At 48.3% G+C, this 22,134-nt stretch overlaps 2 protein-coding genes across 3 annotated transcripts; one reads left to right on the top strand and one right to left on the bottom strand.

The window, feature by feature from the left end:
• Window positions 1-11,988: 11,988 nt before the first annotated feature.
• On the bottom strand, window positions 11,989-15,751 carry LOC142918223 (uncharacterized). 2 transcript variants are annotated; one of them, XM_076062358.1, is made up of 2 exons: window positions 15,681-15,751; window positions 11,989-14,570 (listed from the first exon to the last, which is right to left on the bottom strand). In XM_076062358.1, exon 2 carries the CDS (start codon window positions 14,531-14,533, stop codon window positions 13,379-13,381), a length of 1,155 nt encoding a protein of 384 aa, XP_075918473.1. In that variant the 5' UTR covers window positions 14,534-14,570; window positions 15,681-15,751; the 3' UTR covers window positions 11,989-13,378. The 2 variants fall into 2 exon arrangements, with proteins under 2 accessions (XP_075918473.1, XP_075918474.1); XM_076062359.1 differs by lacking the exon at window positions 15,681-15,751 and adding an exon at window positions 15,321-15,406.
• Window positions 15,752-17,902: 2,151 nt separating this feature from the next.
• LOC142918222 (uncharacterized) lies at window positions 17,903-21,565 on the top strand. Its single transcript, XM_076062357.1, has 2 exons — window positions 17,903-17,970; window positions 18,713-21,565. Exon 2 carries the CDS (start codon window positions 18,734-18,736, stop codon window positions 20,900-20,902), a length of 2,169 nt encoding a protein of 722 aa, XP_075918472.1. The 5' UTR covers window positions 17,903-17,970; window positions 18,713-18,733; the 3' UTR covers window positions 20,903-21,565.
• Window positions 21,566-22,134: the final 569 nt, after the last annotated feature.

The raw sequence follows: 22,134 nt of genomic DNA, 5'->3' as shown, positions 1-22,134 counted from the left end.
TCTTCACCCGGCTCTCCACTTTGTAACTTTGTTTTATTGTAAATATTCACGCAGTTTTAAGTTTTGTTCTTTTGTTAGCAGGCCAAGCCCGCTTGAGCTGCTATACCGCTCTTGTTATCAGAAGCGACCTGCCCACAACAACACAAGGTGAGGCTTTGTCAACGTTTGTGAATGTTTTGATTTTAAACTTTGGTGACTGCAGGAATTCATATTCTTGGTTCTTTCGGTAAAGTCACGTAGATAGAAAATAAAAATTAAATTAACTGAAAAATTGAAAATAAAGCAAAAAACCCACGAGGTTTCGATTGCAACACAAGTGGTCTTTATCTTATTAAATTTAATCTGTTATTTTTATTTTCTATCTACGTGACTTTACCGAAAGAAACAAGAATACGTGTCAATGTCTATCGGTCAAAGACGCTCAGCGGAGAGACGCGCAAACTCCAAATATACAGCAGGCGTCAGGGTCGGGATCGAACCCACGACTTCCTGTATACCAGGTGAGGTAGTTAACATCTCACCACGGAGAGAGACACGCAAACTCCAGTTAGCCTCGGCTATGTTCGTTGATCCTCGATTAATTACTTGGTGGAGTGAGGAAGCATTCATGCCAAGCAGATGAAGGTGGCCAGGCGTGATTCTAGACACACCACCGCCTGTTTACCCAGTGACAGTGTACAGTTTGTGTTTGCAGTAACGTCTGTTAACTCTGTTGAACACGGAGGTTATATCATAACAGTAGTTTATTTTTGTTTACCTCTGGAACTCTTCATAAGAATGGAAACATGAGGTGAACACAGCACACACATTCAGCTGAAGTCGGAACTGTTCATCCCCAGCATTCAAGGACATCTGAGCCTGGATTCACACGTCTAAGTTGCGATTGAACGTTGATTCATGCATTTCTGCCTAACACAAATAGTATTGTTTTCAACACCCTTTGCTATGTCAGCTGAATTTAGCTCTCATAAATATTCCTTTTGTAGCCAGACAGCTGAAATTGTGTGCTCGGAGTTTTGGGTTAACATTCATTTTGAAGCTACGAGGGCTTCCAGGCATGTTTATAACCATTTTCCCTCTCATTGTGTGCCATCACAGCCCTGTGATGAATTTGGGAAACGTTTTTACTACATCATGAATATATGAATATAGACGTGAAAGTCACATGTGACCATATTGATGGAGGCAACTTCAAGCAGGGGGTGAATTCTGACTGTGAGGCAGAGCAAGGCAACTCCCAGCAGTTTGTGGAAGTGTGGGTGGACTTCATCCTAGAGACCTAGACAATATAACGTCAAGTGGAGACCCGGTAGATGTATAAGCCAGAGACGATGTCGCTAAAATAGATGCACCTTTGTCACAGGCCTTTAATGACAAGAATGTGAAGTTAAACACTCAATTCCTAGGTTCATCCTGCAGAGTAAGAGCGGCCAGTCTTTGTGGACCTGTGGGTTTAGATCACAACACAAGAAATCGTCATCAGGTGGGACAACCACAGCAAGAAGAAGACGCTGAAGTAGGCGCCTACTTCAGCAGTTTTGTATTCTTGCTGCTGTGGTTGTCCCACCTGATGACGATTGCTTGTGTTGCGATCTAAACTCCATGATCTATTATTTGTAGCTAATGTTTAGAATTTGATACATTTTGACCCAGATGCCAGCATGCAATGGCCTACTCGTTTTGAATGACACTATAGTTTGTTGTACATACACTGTTAAGCAGGCGGTGCGTATTTTAAAAATAGCTTCTTGTTAATACGATGTAACCTGATGCAGTATATTTCACTGCAGTAATTAAATTTTGTTAATATGCCTGTCAATAATTACGAATGAATACTTGTCAGTGCGTATTTTAAATGTTATTCTTTTATAAGGTGATGTTGATATCGAAAACTGACACATAACTGGCATGCCATAAATAGGAAATTAACTCTGCTTATTCAAATCAATGTATTCATATATGTTGATAAACTGTTTCAAGCAGATTGTCTCTAACGGCGACTACAGGGACCACGTGATTGTTTAAAAATGTCTTTGATTATAACTATAATTGCCTACAATTCGTCATGTGTAGCTTATTTAGACTATAATTTATTCACTTATTTTTATTTATACGTTTGAAAAAATATATTTGCACAAATTGAACTTGTTCAGATACAAGGTGAATTCACAAGGCTTTGTAAAAAATCCAATTTTTCAGAATTTTGCCTTAACGGAGAATATTGTTTAAAATGTTGGTAAAAATAAAGATTCAGAAATATATATTGTGCCGTGTCTACAATTTTATTGTAAAGTGGAATTGGTAAAAAAAATGATGGTTCAATGAGCCACTCTGTCTACGGGAAAGCTACCCATACGGATGCTTACCTGAAACCGGATTCCCACCACCATCCATCCCAGAAGAATTCCTTCATCAAGACTGCACCATAGAGCCCAATGCATATCCGACCAGGAACACATAGCCAGTAAACTCAAGCACGTACACCAAGCTCTTAAGGCTAATGGTTACTCCGACTACAAAATCCGCAAAGCTATCACTCCAACCATGAAGAAAGACCCTCTTGAGGAGACTTTCAAAACCATCACTTTACCCTACATTGCGGGGATCACAAAAAAGATCTCCAAAATCTTGAATAAACACAAGACCCAGGTCCGATTGAACACATTACATAAAATCCGTGATCTGGTTCCGTCTGTAAAAGATGTGATTCCGGACATACAGTACCCTGGCGTCTACAAACTAAGTTGCCTCTGTGGTAGTAGTTACATTGGAGAAACTAAACGCCATGTCTCGGACCGCATTCGTGAACAGAATGCATACCTAAAACACGGTAGGACCAACACCTCGGCCGTGGCAGATCATTGTTATAATTCAGTAGGCTCACATGACATTGACTTTTCCTAAAGACAGAGGTTCTTTGTAAGCCATCTGGCTACCATGAGAGATTCGTTCATGAGGCTATCCACATATACAAGCACAGGCAATTTCAACCGGGAAGATGGATTCTGGCTTAGCAATCATTGGAAAGATTTGATAAACCATTTCGGGTCTTAATTGATTGTTCACGCTTACGGTGGCTTTCAGACCGCATTCCATTATTTTCGTCTCCCCCCTCTATTCCGAACATAGATGGACTCGTCTATCTGAATAAACTGCCAAATCGCTCTCCGTGGTGCTAACATTAAAAAAACCCGCCACTTTTTTCAAAATTTCTTGCTGTGGTTTTCACACCTGATGATGATTGCTTGTGTTGCAGTCGAAACGTCATGAGAATTTTATTTTATATTTTTATTATTTTATTTCCCTTCTACGTGGTGACTTTACCGAAAAATAAAATAATAAAAATATAAAACAATAAAATTTAATTGTTTTATATATTTTAGTTATTTTATTGTTTCCCTTCTACGTGGTGACTTTACCGAAAGAACCAAGAATATGAATTCCTCGCAGTCACGAAAGCTTTAAATGAACATTTATTATTACTTCGCTAACATCTTTCACTTTCGCACGCCGCTAATTTTTTGCGACGAGGTTTCATTACCACAGGTTACACGTGCAGTGGGTCCAAGATGAGGCGAGACGGTTCGCTGGAGGCAACACGTTTATTCAACAAGGGAACCACAGCACAGAGGGGTGACGACCCCTCACAGCCGATAACCTCAGGAGGCAGTCCCTCCACACTACGGTGCCCTTACTCTGGTTCTAGCGCAAACCCTACACTGGTTATGTCTGAACCCGACCCTAGCCAGGGTCACTGGGCTCTTCGCTTCAGGGTCTTCAGGGTAGCGCTCAGAGTCTTCTTCAGGTGGACGAGGACCGCGAAACCCGTTCAGGGGTCCGGCTTTTATCCCCGTTCCAGGGTCTCTCCGCCCCTGGCCAAGCCTTCTGGGACTCTCTAGGGGGCCCTGGAACATCCCCCAGCCCCCCCCCCCTCCTCTTGGGGTCTGGGGGCCCTGTTCGTCCCACCTGGTCTGTACACCACCCTCTTTTGACGCATGTCCGCTATTACAGGTCAGCTCCCGTGGTAATACGCATACAGCCCAACAATGGCGCTACATCATCCCCCCCCCCCCCCTTGTAACATCCAGGCGTCTGCTACGTTCACAGGAAGCCCTAGACGCATGCACGAATATGCTCAAGGTGCCATGTCATACGTTCGAGCGTATGGATGTCCCCGACTTATTTATTACCTTTACATGTAATCCAACTTGGCCTGAGATAAAACAAAAATAATAACTTTCATTCGGCCAGACACCCAGCCGTCGATACGACTTCACAGCCAGGGTGTTCAGACAAAAGCAAGTCAAATTCATCGAGAGCATTCACTGAGTCGTGTTTTTTGGAGAAACAAGATGCTGGATGTACTCAACTGAGTGGCAGAAACGAGGACTTCCACATCATAGGGATTTCCCCTTTTTTTGTGGCAACAAAACTGAAACCTTTTGGCGTCCTTTGGTCGAGCACCAATTGGGTCGAGGCTCTCAAGAAAGCCATCCCTTGGTGTGGAACAAGCGGTTTCAAGGACAATGCCACATATATATTATCATAGTGCGTGTTTTTTGTTTGCATTTTGACTGCAGGTATTGTGGTTAATGCTGTAATATGAATCCTTGTAAAAAGGTTTCAGTTTTGTTGCCAGAAAAAAGGGGAAAAACCTCTATTATTATATTTTGGTACTGCCAAAGGAGGTCTAATGATGTAGATGACTTCCCCACGCTCATATTTTAATCTGGCTGAAAGAAAAAAATAATCCAATCCAAATCGATGTTATATCTGTCGAGTTTCCAAATCCAGAGGAAGACCCACCACCCAGCCCCACCTCACCACCCTACACCTCACCACCCAGCCCCTCCTCACCACCCTACATCTCATCTGCTCCTCCTCACCACCCTACACCTCACCACCCAGCCCCTCCTCACCACCCTACACCTCACCACCCAGCCCCTCCTCACCACCCTACACCTCATCTGCTCCTCCTCACCCTGCATCTCCCCTCCAGCTGGTGTATCTCAGCCATGATGTCGTCTATCTGCTTGAGAATCCGGAAACTCCTCCACCCTCTTGAGACTCGCCACCCTCTCCTCCTCCTCCTCCTCCTCCTCCACCTCATCGCCCGACTTGCAGTCGCCATCATCGGCTGCACTGCGTGATCTCCGTAGTCCCCTCCTCCTCCTCTTCTCCTTCCTCCTCCTCGTCTTCCTCTCCTCCTCCTCGTTCTCCTCCTCCTCGTCCGCCGCCTCCTCCTTGTCTCGTGCTCTGTCGACGCTCGGCTGCAGGCGGCTGGCGCGAAACTTCAGCAGCAGCCTGCGGACGCCCCCCGTAGACTCCACCACCTCCTCCTCCTCGTCCCTCCGCTCCTTCACCTCGTCACCCTCCACCACCACCTCCCCCTCCTCCTCGTCGTCCGTCCGCTCCTTCACCTCGTCACCCTCCACCACCACCTCCTCCTCCTCGTCCCTTCGCTTCTTCGCCTCGTCACCCTCCACCACCACCTCCTCCTCCTCGTCCCTCCGCTCCTTCAACTCGTTACCCTCCACCACCACCTCCCCCTCCTCCTCCTCGTCGTCCCTCCGCTCCTTCACCTCGTCATCCACCACCACCTCCTCCTCCTCGTCCCTCCGCTCCTTCGCCTCGTCACCCTCCACCACCACCTTCTCCACATCCCTCCGCTCCTTCACCTCGTTACCCTCCACCACCACTTTCCCCTCCTCCTCATCGTCCCTCCGCTCCTTCACCTCGTCACCCTCCATCACCACCTCCTCCTCCTCGTCATCCCTCCGCTCCTTCGCCTCGTCCCCCTCCACCACCTCCTCCGGCGACGACCAACAGCTGGACGACGATGACGACGCTCTCTGCTGCCGGTATTGTTGCTGAATGTGTTTCCGTCGCTGCCGCTGCTTCTCCAGGGCGCGACCCCGGTGCCTCTCGGTGGGCGGCAGCGGCTCAGCCAGCGGCCGCGGCATCAGCGAGGAGAAGTGGAACGTCGCCTCATGCGGGGGCGAGCCCCGCTTGCCCGCGACCGCCGGCGCCGGCGGCGGCGGCGGAAGAGGAGCCGGCGGCGACGGAGGAGACGGAGGAGGCGGAGGAGGCGGAGGAGCGCGGCAGGTAGAGGAGCCCGGGCAGAGATCGGGATTCGGTCCCGCCGGGCAATCCGCCGCCGCCGCCATCTCCCGCCGCTTGCTTAGAGGCGACCGCCCGGCCAAAACCTCCTCCTCCTCTTCCTCCTCCGCCTTCATCACCGCCTCGGCCTCCTCTTCCCCTCCTCCTCCTCTCGCTCCGCCTCTTCCTCCTCCTCCGCCCCTCCTGCTGCTCGCCCTCCTGCCCACGCCCTGCCACCAAAAGTCGAAGTGTCTCTTCCACGCCGCACGCAGTTCAACCGCGGCCTCCCTGCGTCTCTCCGCCTCCTCCTCCTCCGCCTCCTCCTTGCCCGCCGCCTCGTCGGCACCGAGCGCCGGCCCCGACTCTCCGCCGCCGTCTTCGCGCTCCGGGGCGACCCTCGGGCCGATTCCCGGCGTCGGCGTCGTCCGGGCGCCGCCGCTGCCGCCGCCGCTGCAGGAGCTCTCCTGGGGGGGCGCCGCTGCCGCCGGAGTCTCCCGGCGGCGGCGCCCCCCCTCGAGAGCCCGGAACGTCACGGGGCGACGAAGACGACGGTCGCGGCAGGGAGGCCCCGGCACGGGCCCCGGCCCCCCGGCGTCGTCGTTGTGGAGCGGGCGAGCGACCTTGGAGGGCTCCGCGCGGGACTCGGCTTCTCCTCCTCCGGCGTCATCCGCGGAGCGCTTGGGCACCCGGATGGGCCAGGAGGAGCGAGCCCTCGCGGAGGGGGCGGCCGTGGCCGTGGCCGGGGCCGGGGCCACGTGGAATGTTCGAACGCTCACTGCGGAGGAGAGGCTGCCACTCCTCTGTCGGGAGCTGGACCGGTACCGCCTGGATCTATGCGGCATTCAGGAGGTCCGGTGGACCGGCTGTGGCTCCTGCCACCATGAGGGGTGGACAGTCCTCTACTCGGGGCAGCAGACTGCCAAACAACAGGGTGTGGCTCTTCTTTTGAACAAAAGAATGAAGGGGGCGTGGGAGCGTGGCGGTGAGGTGTGGGAAGCTGTAAGCCCCAGGCTACTGTGGGCTCGCCTTCCCATCAACCGGAGGCGAGGAATGGTGGTTGTGGTTACTTATGCCCCCACCGAAGATGAACATCCGTGGAGGGATGCAGGCAAAGCCGATGAGTCAGATGCCTTCTATGACCTCCTGTCACAGGTGCTGGCTAAAGTGGCCTCTCGGGATAGAGTCATCATGTTGGGTGACTTCAATGCCCGAGTTGGTCATGATACTGGCACCTGGTCTGGAGTGATTGGAGGGCATGGGCCAGATCAGCTCAATAACAACGGTAGGAGGCTGCTAGATTTTTGTGCAGCCCATGGGCTTGTAATTACCAACACGCTGTTCCGGCATCGGCGCATCCACACAACATCATGGATGCATGCCGGGTCCAAGCAAGAACATCTGCTGGACTACATAGTGACGGACCAGCGGATGCGAGCCCATGTCCTTGACACCAGGACCTACCGTGGAGCTGATCTGCCCTCTGACCATCGACTAGTCATCTGTAAGATGCGCCTGCCATTCTTCCACTCCAGTGGTGGGTGTACACCCAGGACCCCATTCCGACCTAAAGTGGCCTGGTCTCAGTTATCTGATGAAAGTTGCAAGCGAGAATTTCATTACCGCTTGCGGCTGGGATTGGCATCGTCCCCGACTCCTCCTGTTGTCGAGGGTAAATGGGCGAGGTTTAGGACTGTGACTCATGCAGCTGCAATGGCTGCTTTGGGTACGCGGTCCAAACCTCCCCATAGACCCTGGCTGACAGAGGAGGTGTTCAGGATGGTTGAGAAGAAGCGACAGGCCCACTGCCATCGGCTACAGAATGCCACGTCAGAGAATGAGGAGGCTTACCGCAGCCTTCGCTCGGAGGTTCGGAGAGCCGTGAGGCGCTGCAAGGATGGGTGGTGGTCGCGGGTTGCTGAGCAGATGGAGTCTGCCTAAGTGGCCCGTGATCACAAATCTATATTTAACTCAATCAAAAAAGTAACCTGCAGCGTCACACCTATTACCATCGTTAGGGGAAAAAACGGTGATCCAATCTCCGACCCCCAGGAACAGGTTTGCAGATTGGCTGAGCATTTCTGTGAGGTCCTGGGGGAGGGAAAATCCCTCAGCCAGGAAAACATCGTGGCACAAAGTGAGGATGACCCTGCTGAGACTGCGGTGCCTCAAATATTGGAAGAAGTCACCCCCTGTGAGTGGCTGGCTGAGGTGCCATCTGTTGAGGAAGTACTGAAGGCGATCCGGAGTCTGAGACCAGGAAAGGCAGTGGGCAGAGATGATCTCCCAAGCGAAATGCTGAGGGAGGGTGGCGGTTGTGCACAGACTGCCCTATATGACATCATAACAACAGTCTGGACCACTGGACGGGTTCCGCAGGATTGGAAGGATGCCCTGGTGGTCCCCCTCTTTAAGAAGGGGGACCGCACAGACTGTAACAACTACAGGGGCATCTCACTCCTCAGTGTGCTGGGAAAGGTCCTGGCAAGGATTATTCAGCATCGCCTTGCCAGGCACGCTGAGGAGAGGCTTGCGGAGCCCCAATGCGGTTTCAGGATAGGGCGGTCCTGCACAGATGCCATATTTTCTGTCGGTCTGCTACAGCAGAGGTGTAGGGAATTCCAACAAGACCTACATCTCTGCTTTATTGACCTGGTCAAGGCCTATGATACCATCAGTAGGCCTGGGCTCTGGGTCATTCTTCGTGCTTTTGGAGTACCTGACCCTCTGCTCACGATCATTAAGGACCTTCATGATGGTGAGCGGGCCCGGGTAAAACTACGTGGCCGGGAGTCAGAGCCATTCCCTGTACACCTTGGGGTGCGACAGGGATGTCCTCTGGCTCCCACATTATTTAACATCTATTTTGACCACGTAGTTCGTGAAGCCTTCAATAGCTGTACCGGGGGAATCTCCATATGGTACAGATATAATGGGAGGCTGATCGATGCCTGGGTGCGGTCAAGGGATGGCTCCCTATTGGTCAACCACGTTATGTATGCTGATGATTTGGTAATAGCTGCTCAGTGAGAGGAGGAGTTGGAGACGCTGCTGGTGAGACTGGAGCGTGCCACTAAGAGGTGGGGCCTTACCATCAGCCCCACCAAAACTAAGCACCTGCCTGGGTATTTTGTACCATCGGATACTCCATCCCCACAACTCCCAATCGGTGATGGGGCAGTTGTGGAGAGAGTGGAGAGTTTCCCATACCTGGGTAGTGTGCTTATGACTGGCTCCAGTTTAACAGCAGAGGTCTCACTCCGAATCAGTCGAGCGGCAATATATTTTCATCGGTTGCGTAATGCTGTGTGGAAGCTACCTGGTCTGTCGCTCCGCACTAAGCTTCAGGTCTTCTCGGCCACGGTCATTCCCTCCCTTCTCTACGCTTGCAAAACGTGGACCCCCCTAATGGAACATCTTCGCCGCTTAGAAACATTTAGGCTGGCCTGCCTACGATCCATCCTGGGTTTAACCAGACTGGATTGTGTGAGGAGCTCACAAATCCTTGAAAGATCTGGGTAAGGTCCCATCGGTGAGCTCCTCCGGCGGGCAAGGCTGCGATGGCTGGGTCATGTAGCCCGCATGCCCAGCCACCGCATGCCTAAACAGCTTTTGTTCGGCCGGATTAAGGGGGCAAAGCGGGCGCGGCACGGGCTAGAGAAGAGATGGAGTGATGTGGTACAGGAGGACGTGGAGCTGAGTGGACTTGCCGATGACTGGTACCAGCGGTGTAAAGATCGGCCTCTGTGGAGGAGGCTCGTGAAGGATGCTACTGGGCAGTTGGAGGTAGTCGCCCTCCAACAACAACGGAGGGCGGAGGAGCGACGCTCACAACAACGAGCGGCGCGCCAGGTGGCTAAAGCACAGCAGGTTGGCACAGTAGGGGGCACAGGTGGTGCATCAGCCAGTCATCTCAGTCAGTCGACCCGTGGCACCTGGGTCTGCCCCGTGACCTCCTGGCAGCGGGCATTCGACACTTCACGTGGCCTCAGGGTGCACATAGCCTGGCACAAGCGTCGTGGTGACGTCACCGCCACTTAGTGGCGAATGGCGGTTGTTGTACACTGTGTGTATATACTGTATGTACACTGTGTGTACACTGTGTGTGTGTACACTGTGTATACTCTGTGTGTGCACAGTTTGTGTACACTATGTGTATACAATGTGTGTGTGTACACTGTGTGTGTGTACACTGTGTGTACACTGTTTGTGTGTATACACTGTTTGTGTGTATATACTGTGTATACTGTGTGTGTATACACTGTGTGTCACTGTGTGTGTGTCACTGTGCCTGGCACAAGCGTCGTGGTGACGTCACCGCCACTTAGTGGCGAATGGCGGTTGTTGTATACACTGTGTGTATACACTGTATGTCACTGTGTGTTGCTGTGTGAGTCACTGTGTTTCACTGTGTGTGTGTCACTGTGTCCCTGTGTGTACACTGTGTGTATACACTGTATGTACACTGTAAGTGTGTACACTGTGTGTGTACACTGTGTATACCCTGTGTGTGTACACTGTGTATACACTGTATATACAGTATGTGTACAGTGTGTGTACAGTGTGTGTACACTGTATCACTGTGTGTGTGTACACTGTGTGTGTGTACACTATGCGTGTCACTGTGTGTGTGTCACTGTGTGTGTGTCACTGTGTCACTGTGTGTACACTGCGTTTGTACACTGCGCGTGCACACTATGTGTGTAAACTGTGTGTGTACACTGTGTGTGTGTACACTGTGTGTGTACATTGTGTGTGTGTACACTGTGTGTGTACACTGTGTGTACACTGTGTGTGTGTGTACACTGTGTGTGTGTGTACACTGTGTGTGTACACTGTGTGTGTGTACAGTCTGTGTACACTGTGTGTGTACACTATGTGTATAGTGTGTGTGTGTACACTGTGTGTGTACACTGTGTGTGTGTACACTATGTGTATAGTGTGTGTGTACACTGTGTGTGTACACTGTGTGTGTGTACACTGTCTGTGTACACTGTGTGTACATTGTGTGTGTGTACAATGTGTGTACATTGTGTGTGTACATTGTGTGTACACGGTGTGTGTGTACACTGTGTATACACTGTGTGTCTGTACACTGTTTGTACACTGTGTGTGTACATTGTGTGTACATTGTGTGTACACTGTGTATAAACTGTGTGTGTACACTGTGTGTGTACACTGTGTGTGTGTACACTGTGTGTATACACAGTGTGTGTGTACACTGTGTGTGTACACTGTGTGTACACTGTGTATAAACTGTGTGTATACACTGTGTGTGTGTACACTGTGTGTGTACACTGTGTGTACATTGTGTGTACACGGTGTGTGTACACTGTGTGTGTATATATATTGTGTGTACATTGTGTGTACACGGTGTGTGTGTACACTGTGTATACACTGTGTATCTGTACACTGTGTGTGTACACTGTGTGTCTACACTGTGTGTGTGTACACTGTGTATGTACACTGTGTGTGTGTACACTGTGTGTGTACACTGTGTATGTACACTGTGTGTGTACACTGTGTGTATACTGTGTGTACACTGTGTGTGTACACTGTGTGTGTACAATGTGTGTACATTGTGTGTACATTGTGTGTGTGTACACTGTGTATACACTGTGTATCTTTACACTGTGTATCTGTACACTGTGTGTGTGTACACTGTGTGTGTACTGTGTGTCTACACTGTGTGAGTACACTGTGTATGTACACTGTGTGTGTACACTGTGTGTGTACACTGTGTATGTACACTGTGTGTGTGTACACTGTGTGTATACTGTGCGTACACTGTTTGTGTCCGCATTGAACCGAACCCCCGGCAAGGCCATCTATTTAATGACGAGAGAAAATTCACACGAAATGTCCTTTTCAATGAAGTCTTCCACATGTAAATTGATACAAGCTTTTAATGAAGAAATAAAATCTAATTCAAAACACAACACAATTCAAAGATGCTTCATTTTAAAACTTCAAAACGGAGCATGGGGTATTTGCGTGAATGCGTCCTTCGTGTGCAAATGTTGTGACTTTCCTGGCCTGAAGGCCATCAATGTGTTGGACCCTTATTGGTGCACAATGTCTCAACAACAGCAGTGGGGTTTGCTTCAACCGATGGTTTTGAACATCCAGACGTCAATCAGCAAGGAGCGTTTCTAGTCCCAGCTGGACAAAATCTACGTCAACACGTAAGACAAAACTACAATTCTTGTCGTAGAGAATGTACCTCCTCCTATACGTGTAACTTTCAAGTGGTATGCCTTGTAACTGGTGAATGATCCGAGCGTGCTCCCTATTTCAAAGACGATGAGTTGCTCCAGAGGCAGATGCTTCGTGAAACACAAAAGTACCCTTTGACCTGTATCACAAGAACAACGGGTCTCACCTGACTTCTCTTTACAGGTTACTTACAAAACACACACACACTTTGTCCTAACATCACTTATTCAATGTTTGACCCTCAGACAAAATGTTACATGCACGCGCACAATCAGACACGGTATTCATTCTAAATCATTGACGGGCATATTAACAACATTGAATGACTGCAGCGAAATTGACTGCATCCCGTTACATCGTATTAACAAGAAGCTGTTTTACAAATACGCACCGTCTGCTTAACAGTGTATGTACAACGTACTATTGTTGCGTCATTCAAAACGAGTAGGCCGTTGCATGCTGGCGTCTCGGTCAAAATGTAGAAAATTTAAAACATTACGCTACAAATAATAGATCACGGCACTTCGATGGCAACACAAGCAATCGTCATCAGGTGGGACAAGCAAGCAAACGCCGTGATCTGTTATGTTTCTACCTACGTGGTGACTTTACCAAAATAACTCAAGTGTGTGGATTCCTGCAGTCACGACAGCTTCGAATCAAGATTGCCTACAAACAACACAACTGAGATGACGCATCAATCATCGCCCCCTACTGACAGGCTCTTGTCCACATGCAGGCCGGTGCAGGGCCACCACCTTGTGCCACACAGGGGCAGCTGCTACTTGGGGATGCTCTTCGAGTGTTTCAGACGAGGTACGACACAAATCTCCGTGTTGCTGAGGCGGTTAAGCAAGCACCGTGTAAATGCAAATATTATAAGAGTGAATGCTTGGGAGCTTTTGTCTCTCGCTCCTGGTTAGAGATCTACCCAACCCACAGGTCCACAAAGACTGGCCGCCCTTACTCTGCAGGTTGAACCTAGAAACTGAGTGTTCAACTTCACATTCTTGTCATTAAAGGCCTGTGACAAAGGTGCATCTATTGTAGCGACACCGTCTCAAGCTTACACATCTACCGGGTCTCCACTTGACTTTGTATTGTCTCGGAGGAAGTCCACCCACACCTCCACTTCCACAAACTGCTGGGAGTTGCCTCGCTCTGCCTCACAGTCAGAATTCTCCTCCTGCTTCACGTTGCCTACATCGATGTGAAGGTCCCATTTTGGAGTTGAATCTTCATCTTCACATTTCACCTTCACTTCTTTGCTCTTCACCATCACTTCTTCCCTCTTCACCATCACCACTTCATATTTCACCTCGATAACTTTAAACATGTCCAAGCTGGGATTTTCTTCCGGTTCGTGTTTAATGAGGGATGGGCTAATTGCGGCACTTTGACTTTCACTAGCCGATTTCAGACTCCACTCCTTGTGGATCTTCTGATGCTTGTGTGTTCTCTGGAGGACTTGAAGATTTGATGAATGTGCAAATGCATTCCCACACACAGTGCACTTGAAGGGTTTCTCTCCCATGTGTGTTCTCTTGTGTTTTTTAAGAGCAGATGACCATGAAAATGCCTTCCCACAAACAGTGCACTTGAAGTGTTTCTCTCCCGTGTGTGTTTTCTGGTGTCTTTGAAGATTAGATGAATCTGGAAATGCCTTCCCACACACGGTGCACTTGAAGGGTTTCTCTCCCCTGTGTGTTCTCTGGTGTCTTTGAAGATTAGATGAATCTGGAAATGCCTTCTCACACACATTGCACTTGAAGGGTTTCTCTCCCCTGTGTGTTCTCTGGTGTCTTTGAAGATTAGATGAATCTGGAAATGCCTTCCCACACACACTGCACTTGAAGGGTTTCTCTCCCGTGTGTGTTCTCTGGTGTACTTGAAGATTTGATGAATGTGCAAATGCCTTCCCACACACACTGCACTTGAAGGGTTTCTCTCTCGTGTGTGTTCTCTGGTGTGTTTTAAGAGCAGATGACCGTGAAAATGTCTTCCCACACACACTGCACTTGAAGGGTTTCTCTCCCGTGTGTGATTTCTGGTGTCTTTGAAGATTAGATGAATCTGAAAATGTCTTCACACACACAGTGCACTTGAAGGGTTTCTCTCCTGTGTGAGTTATCTTGTGCCGTGTCAAATCTAAGGTACGATCCGTGCTGTATGCACACCGGTCGCATTGGAGCCTTTTCATACCGAGCTGTGCTGAGCACATTTGCTCCAGCAGACCAATTCTGCGGAGGAAGCGTCAGCTGCAGAAATAAAAAAATAATATCCACACCATCTACACGTCAGTATCGAGGCACAGAGGAATGCATATATACACAGGAACACGTGACTTACACGTCTGTACTTATTCATATATTCATGATGTAGTAAAAACGTTTCCCAAATTCATCACAGGGCTGTTATGGCACACAATGAGAGGGCAAATGATCATAAACATGCCTGGAAGCCCTCGTATCTTCAAAATGAATGTTCACCCAAAACTCCGAGCACGCAATTTCGGCTGTCTGGCTACAAAAGGAATATTTACGAGAGCTAAATTCAGCTGACATAGCAAATGGTGTTGAAAACAATACTATTTGTTTTAGGCAGAAATTCATAAATTAACGTTCAATCGCAACTTAGAGGTGTGAATCCAGGCTCAGATGTCCTTGAATGCTGGGATGAACAGTTCCGATTTCAGCTGAATGTGTGTGCTGTGTTCACCTCCTGTTACCATTCTTATAAAGAGTTCCAGAGGAAAACAAAAGTAAACTATTGTTATGATATAACCTCCGTGTTCAACAGAGTTAATAGACGTTACTGCAAACACAAACTGTACACTGTCACTGGGTAAACAGGCGGTGACGTGTCTAGAATCACGCCTGGCCACCTTCATCTGCTTGGCATGAATGCTTCCTCACTCCACCAAGTAATTAATTGAGGATCAACGAACACAGCCGAGGCTAACTGGAGTTTGCGTGTCTCTCTCCGTGGTGAGATGTTAACTACCTCACCTGGTATACAGGAAGTCGTGGGTTCGATCCCGACCCTGACGCCTGCTGTATATTTGGAGTTTGCGCGTCTCTCCGCTGAGCGTCTTTGACCGACAGACATTGACACACGTATTCTTGTTTCTTTCAGTAAAGTTACGTAGATAGAAAATAACAATAACAGATAATACAATTACATTAAATAAAGACCACTTGAGTTGCGATTAAAACGCGGGGTTTTTTATTTAATATTTTTTATGTTTATTAAGTTATTGTTATTTTATTTTCTATCTACGTGACTTTACCGAAAGAACCAAGAATATTAATTCCTGCAGTCACCAAAGTTTTAGGTCAAAACATTCACACACGTTGACAAAGCCTCACCTTGTGTTGTTGTGGGCAGGTCGCTTCTGATAACAAGAGCGGTATAGCAGCTCAAGCGGGCTTGGCCTGCTAACAAAAGAAAATAAAAACTGCGTGAATATTTACAATAAAACAAAGTTACAAAGTGGCGAGCCGGGTGAAGACAAATTAAACTTAAGCGAGATAATTAAAGTGAATGCAATCAGGCGAGGGCAGGAGGCAAGGCCCCGCGTGGCTAGGCCCCGCGTTGTAAAGTTCCAACCTGGACATCGATTCCCATGCTCGCTGCTACTCAACTGACATCCCTACGAGAGAGAGAGGCTCTACCTTGGTAAACAACAACAACAACCACCACCATGAGAATTTCTCACCTCGGATTTCAGTGCAAGCGTGGATCGGCAGCCTCCTGTTACCTCGCGACGTCACGCGGGTAAGCAGGTAACATGACGTCACTTCGGGGGTAAGAGACATGCCCCTCCCATGAGCGGCTCCGTGACTGTATAAATTATGTTAATGTTAACTGGCCATATGTCGAGGGATGGGGCGTGGCTGCTGAACCCGTCGCAATACGGATACATTGTTAATGAACCGCCAGTCACTGGGCGTAGCTTTGCCCAAATAAGGATTGCCACTGGATTGATATCGGCAGTGACCCAAGCGGAGGTGACGTCACGCTCAAGAGCGCGGTGGACGGGGTTGGGGGAGTGTGAATACCTTGGTGACATGACGTCACTAGCGAGGTACACCTCCCGCTGGCACTTCATGCCTATGAACTCATGCTGAGTGGTGACGTCACAGAGCGGGGATGCAATTTAAGTTGATTTAGATTCATTTTCCATTGCCCCCTCCCTTGGGTGCGTGAACTCAGCAACAACAACGTGGACATTATTGTGTGTACGTACACACACACAGTGTGTACGTGTACACACACACAGTGTGTATGTAAACACAGTATAAACACACACAGTGTACACACACACAGTGTAAACACACAGAGTGTACACACACAGTGTAAACACACAGAGAGTAAACACACAGTGTAAACACACACAGTGTACACACACACGCATTGTGTACACACACACACAGTGTACACACAGTGTACACACACACAGTGTACACACTGTGCATACACAGTGTACACACACACAGTGTACATACACAGTGTACACACACACAGAGTATACACACGGTGTACACACAGTGTACACACACACACAGTGTACACAGACACAGTGTACACACACACAGTGTACACACACAGACACAGTGTACACACACACAGTGTACACACACACACAGTGTACACACACTGTGTACACACACACAGTGTACACACACACAGTGTACACACACAGTGTACACACAGTGTACACACACTGTGTACACACACACAGTGTACACACACACACAGTATATACACACAGTGTACACACACACAGTGTACACACAATAATGTCCACGTTGTTGTTGTAGCTGAGCCCACGCACCCAAGGGAGGGAGCAATGAAAATGAATCTAAATCAACTTAAACTCCAATCCCGCTCTGTGACGTCACCACTCAGCATTACTTCATCGGCGTGAAACGCCAGGGGGAGGTGTACCTCGCTAGTGACGTCATGTCACCAAGGTATTACACCTCGCTCTTGAGCGTGACGTCACCTCCGCATGTGTCACTGCCGATTGCGTTCCAGTGCCAATCCTTATTTGGGCAAAGCTACGCCCAGTGACGGCAACTCATTAACATAATTTATTCGTTAAAGCCGACGAGTTCATTGCCCACGACACATGGGACAAGGTACATTAACATAATTTATTCACTATTTTAGTTACGGAGCCGCTCATTGTGGGAGGAGCGTGTATCGTTCCCCGGATGTGACGTGTTGGTACCTGCTGCCGCGTGACGTCACGAGGTAACACTGCACTGAAATCCGAGGTGAGAACTTCTCATTGTGATTGTGGTTGTTGTGGTGGTGGTTGTGGTGGTGGTTGTTGTTTACCAAGGTAGAGCCTCGCTCTCTCTCGTAGGGATGTCAGTTGAGTAGCAGCGAGCATGGGAATCGATGTCCAGGTTGGAACTTTACAACGCGGGGCCTAGCCACGCGGGGCCTTGCCTCCTGCCCTCGCCTGATTGCATTCACTTTAATTATCTCGCTTAAGTTTAATTTGTCTTCACCCGGCTCGCCACTTTGTAACTTTGTTTTATTGTAAACATTCACGCAGTTTTTATTTTCTTTTGTTACCAGGCCAAGCCCGCTTGAGCTGCTATACCGCTCTTTTTATCAGAAGCGACCTGCCCACAACAACACAAGGTGAGGCTTTGTCAACGTGTGTAAATGTTTTGACATAAAACTTTGGTGACTGTAGGAATTAATATTCTTGGTTCTTTCGGTAAAGTCACGTAGATAGAAAATAAAAAATAACATAAAATAATAATTGTAAATAAAGCAAAAAAACCCACGTCATTTCGATCACAACACAAGTGGTCTTTATTTAATTGTATTTGTTATTGTTATTTTCTATCTGTATTTGCGGTAAAGTCTATTAACTCTACTGCACACGGAGGTTATATCAAAACAATAGTTTATTTTTGTTTTCCTCTGGAACTCTTAATAAGAATGGAAACAGGAGGTGAAGTCGGAACTGTTCATCCCAGCATTCAAGGACATCTGAGCCTGGGTTCACACCTCTAAGTTGCGATTGAACATTAATTCATGCATTTCTGCATAACACAAATAGTATTGTTTTCAACACCCTTTGCTATGTCAGCTGAATTTAGCTCTCATAAATAATCCTTTTGTAGCCAGACAGCCGAAATTGTGTGCTTGGAGTTTTGAGTTAACATTCATTTTCAAGATACGAGGGCTTCCAGGCATGTTTATGATCATTTGCCCTCTCATTGTGTGCCATAACAGCCGTGTGATGAATTTGGGAAACGTTTTTACTACATCATGAATATATGAATAAGTATAAACATGTAAGTCACATGTGACTATATATGCATTCCTCTGTGCATCGATACTGACGTGACGATGGTGTGGATATTATTTTCAGTCTGCAGCTGACGCTGGTCTGATGGAGCAAAGGCAGTCGGCACAGGTCGGTATGACAAGTCAACATTGCGACCAGCGTGCATACAGCACGGATCGGACTGGAAATTTGACACAGTACCAGAGAACTCGCACGGGAGAGAAACCCTTCAAGTGCAGTGTGTGTGGGAAGGCATTTTCAGATTCATCTAATCTTAATACACACCAGAGAACACACACGGGAGAGAAACCCTTCAAGTGCACTGTGTGTGGGAAGACATTTTCAGATTCATCTACTCTTAATACACACCAGAGAACACACACGGGAGAGAAACCCTTCAAGTGCACTGTGTGTGGGAAGACATTTTCAGATTTATCTACTCTTAAAAAACACCAGAGAACACACACGGGAGAGAAACCCTTCAAGTGCAGTGTGTGTGTGAAGGCATTTTCACGGTCATCTGCTCTTGTAACACACCAGAGAACACACACGGGAGAGAAACCCTTCAGGTGCACGATGTGCGGGATGGCGTTTGCACTGTCATGTAATCTTGTAACACACCAGAGAACACACACGGGAGAGAAACCCTTCAAGTGCAGTGTGTGTGGGAAGGCATTTTCACGGTCATCTGCTCTTGTAACACACCAGAGAACACACACGGGAGAGAAACCCTTCAGGTGCACGATGTGCGGGATGGCGTTTGCACTGTCATGTAATCTTGTAACACACCAGAGAACACACACGGGAGAGAAACCCTTCAAGTGCAGTGTGTGTGGGAAGGCATTTGCACAGTCATCTGCTCTTAAAAAACACCAGAGAACACACACAGTAGAGAAACCCTTCAAGTGCAGTGTGTGTGGGAAGACATTTTCAGATTTATCTGCTCTTAAAAAACACCAGAGAACACACACAGGAGAGAAACCCTTCAAGTGCAGTGTGTGCGTGAAGGCATTTTCACAGTCATCTGATCTTGTAAAACACCAGAGAACACACACGGGAGAGAAACCCTTCAGGTGCACGATGTGCGGGATGGCGTTTGCACAGTCATGTAATCTTGTAACACACCAGAGAACACACACAGGAGAGAAACCCTTCAATTGCACTGTGTGTGGGAAGACATTTTCAGATTCATCTACTCTTAAAACACACCAGAGAACACACACGGGAGAGAAACCCTTCAAGTGCAGTGTGTGTGGAAAGACATTTTCAGATTCATTTGCTCTTAAAACATACCAGAGAACACACACAGGAGAGAAACCCTTCAAGTGCAGTGTGTGTGGGAAGGCATTTGCACAGTCATCTGCTCTTAAAAAACACCAGAGAACACACACGGGAGAGAAACCCTTCAAGTGCAGTGTGTGTGGGAAGGCACTTTCACAGTCATATCATCTTAAAAGACACCAGAGAACACACACGGCAGAGAAACCCTTCAAGTGCACTGTGTGTGGGAAGGCATTTGCACGGCCATCAGTTCTTCAGACCCACCAGAGAACACACACAGGAGAGAAACCCTTCAAGTGCACCGTGTGTGGAAAGGCATTTGCACGGCCATCAGTTCTTCAGACCCACCAGAGAATACACACGGGAGTGAAACCCTTCAGGTGCATCTTGTGTGGGAAGGGGTTTGCACATTCATCAGTTGTTCAGACCCACCAGAGAACACACACAGGAGAGAAACTCTTCAAGTGCAGTGTGTGTGGGAAGGCATTTTCACTGTCATCTGTTCTTGTAAAACACCAGAGAACACACACAGGAGAGAAACCCTTCAGGTGCACTCTGTGCGGGAACGCGTTTGCACAGTCACCACATCTTAAAGTACACCAGAGAACACACACAGGAGAGAAACCCTTCAGGTGCATTCTGTGCAGGATGGCCTTTGTACATGTGTCACATCTTCGAAGACACGAGAGAATACACACGGGAGAGAAACCCTTCAGGTGCACTCTGTGCGGGATGGCGTTTGCACATTCATCAAATCGTCAAAGACACCAGAGAACACACATGGGAGAGAAACCCTTCAAGTGCAGTCTGTGTGGGAATGCCTTTTCACAGTCATCTTTTCTAAAAAAACACCAGAGGACACACACAGGAGATAAACCCTTCAGGTGCACTCTGCGGGAAGGCGTTTGCAGATTCATAAAATCGTCAAGTACACCAGAGATCACAGAAGCATCAGAAGATCTGCAAGGAGTGGAGTCTGAAATCAGCTTGTGAAAGTCAAAGTGCCACAATGAGCCCATCCCTCATGATACAAGAACCGGAGGAAAATCCCAGCTTGGACACTGAAAAGGAACCGAGGTGAAATGTGAAGAAGTGATGGTGAAGAGGGAAGAAGTGATGGTGAAGAGCGAAGAAGTGACGGTGAAATGTGAAGATGAAGATTCAACTCCAAAATGGGACCTTCACATCGATGGAGGCAACGTGAAGCAGGAGGAGAATTCTGACTGTGAGGCAGAGCGAGGCAACTCCCAGCAGTTTGTGGAAGTGGAGGTGTGGGTGGACTTCCTCCGAGACAATACAAAGTCAAGTGTAGACCCGGTAGATGTGTAAGCTTGAGACGATGTCGCTACAATAGATGCACCTTTGTCACAGGCCTTTAATGACAAGAACGTGAAGTTGAACACTCAGTTCCTAGGTGCAACCTGCAGAGTAAGAGCGAGCGGCCAGTCTTTGTGGACCTGTGGGTTGGGTAGATCTTTAACCAGGAGCGAGAGACAATAAGCCCCCAAGCATTCACTATGTTATCATAATTGCATTTACACGGTGCTTGCTTAACCGCCTCAGCAACTCGGAGTTTAGTGTCGTACCTCGTCTGAAACACTCGAAGAGCATTCCCAAGTAGCAGCTGCCCCTGTGTGGCACAAGGTAGTGGCCCTGCACCGGCCTGCATGTGGACAAGAGCCTGTCAGTAGGGGGCGATGATTGATGCGTCATCTCAGTTGTGTAGTTTGTAGGCAATCTTGATTCGAAGCTTTCGTGACTGCAGGAATCCACACTCTTGAGTTCTTTCGGTAAAGTCACCACGTGGGTAGAAACATAACAGATCACGGCATTTAGATCACAACACAAGCAATCGTCATCAGGAGGGACAACCAAAGCAAGAGAAACTGCTGAAGTAGTAGGCGCCTACTCCAGCAGTTTCCTCTTATTGCTGCTGTGCTTGTCCCACCTGATGACGATTGCTTGTGTTTCCATCGAAACGGCGTGATTTATTATTTGTAGCGTAATGGTTTGAATTTGCTACATTTTGACCCAGGCGCCAGCATGCAACGGCCTACTCGTTTTGAATGACGCAACAATAGTACGTTGTACATACACGGTTAAGCAGACGGTGCGTATTTGTAAAATAACTTCTTGTTAATACGATGTAACGTGATGCAGTCAATTTCGCTGCAGAAATTCAATTTTGTTAATATGCCCGTCAATGATTTAGAATGAATACTTGT

The sequence above is a fragment of the Petromyzon marinus genome, unplaced genomic scaffold (assembly GCF_048934315.1).
Source record: "Petromyzon marinus isolate PM22_M1 ecotype Great Lakes invasive population unplaced genomic scaffold, UKy_Petmar_22M1.pri1.0 PM_G_Scaffold_58, whole genome shotgun sequence".
In the NCBI taxonomy this organism is placed as follows: Eukaryota; Metazoa; Chordata; class Hyperoartia; order Petromyzontiformes; family Petromyzontidae; genus Petromyzon; species Petromyzon marinus.
The sequence above is the reverse complement of the archived record's forward strand: the minus strand, read 5'-3'. Positions and strand labels throughout refer to the sequence as shown.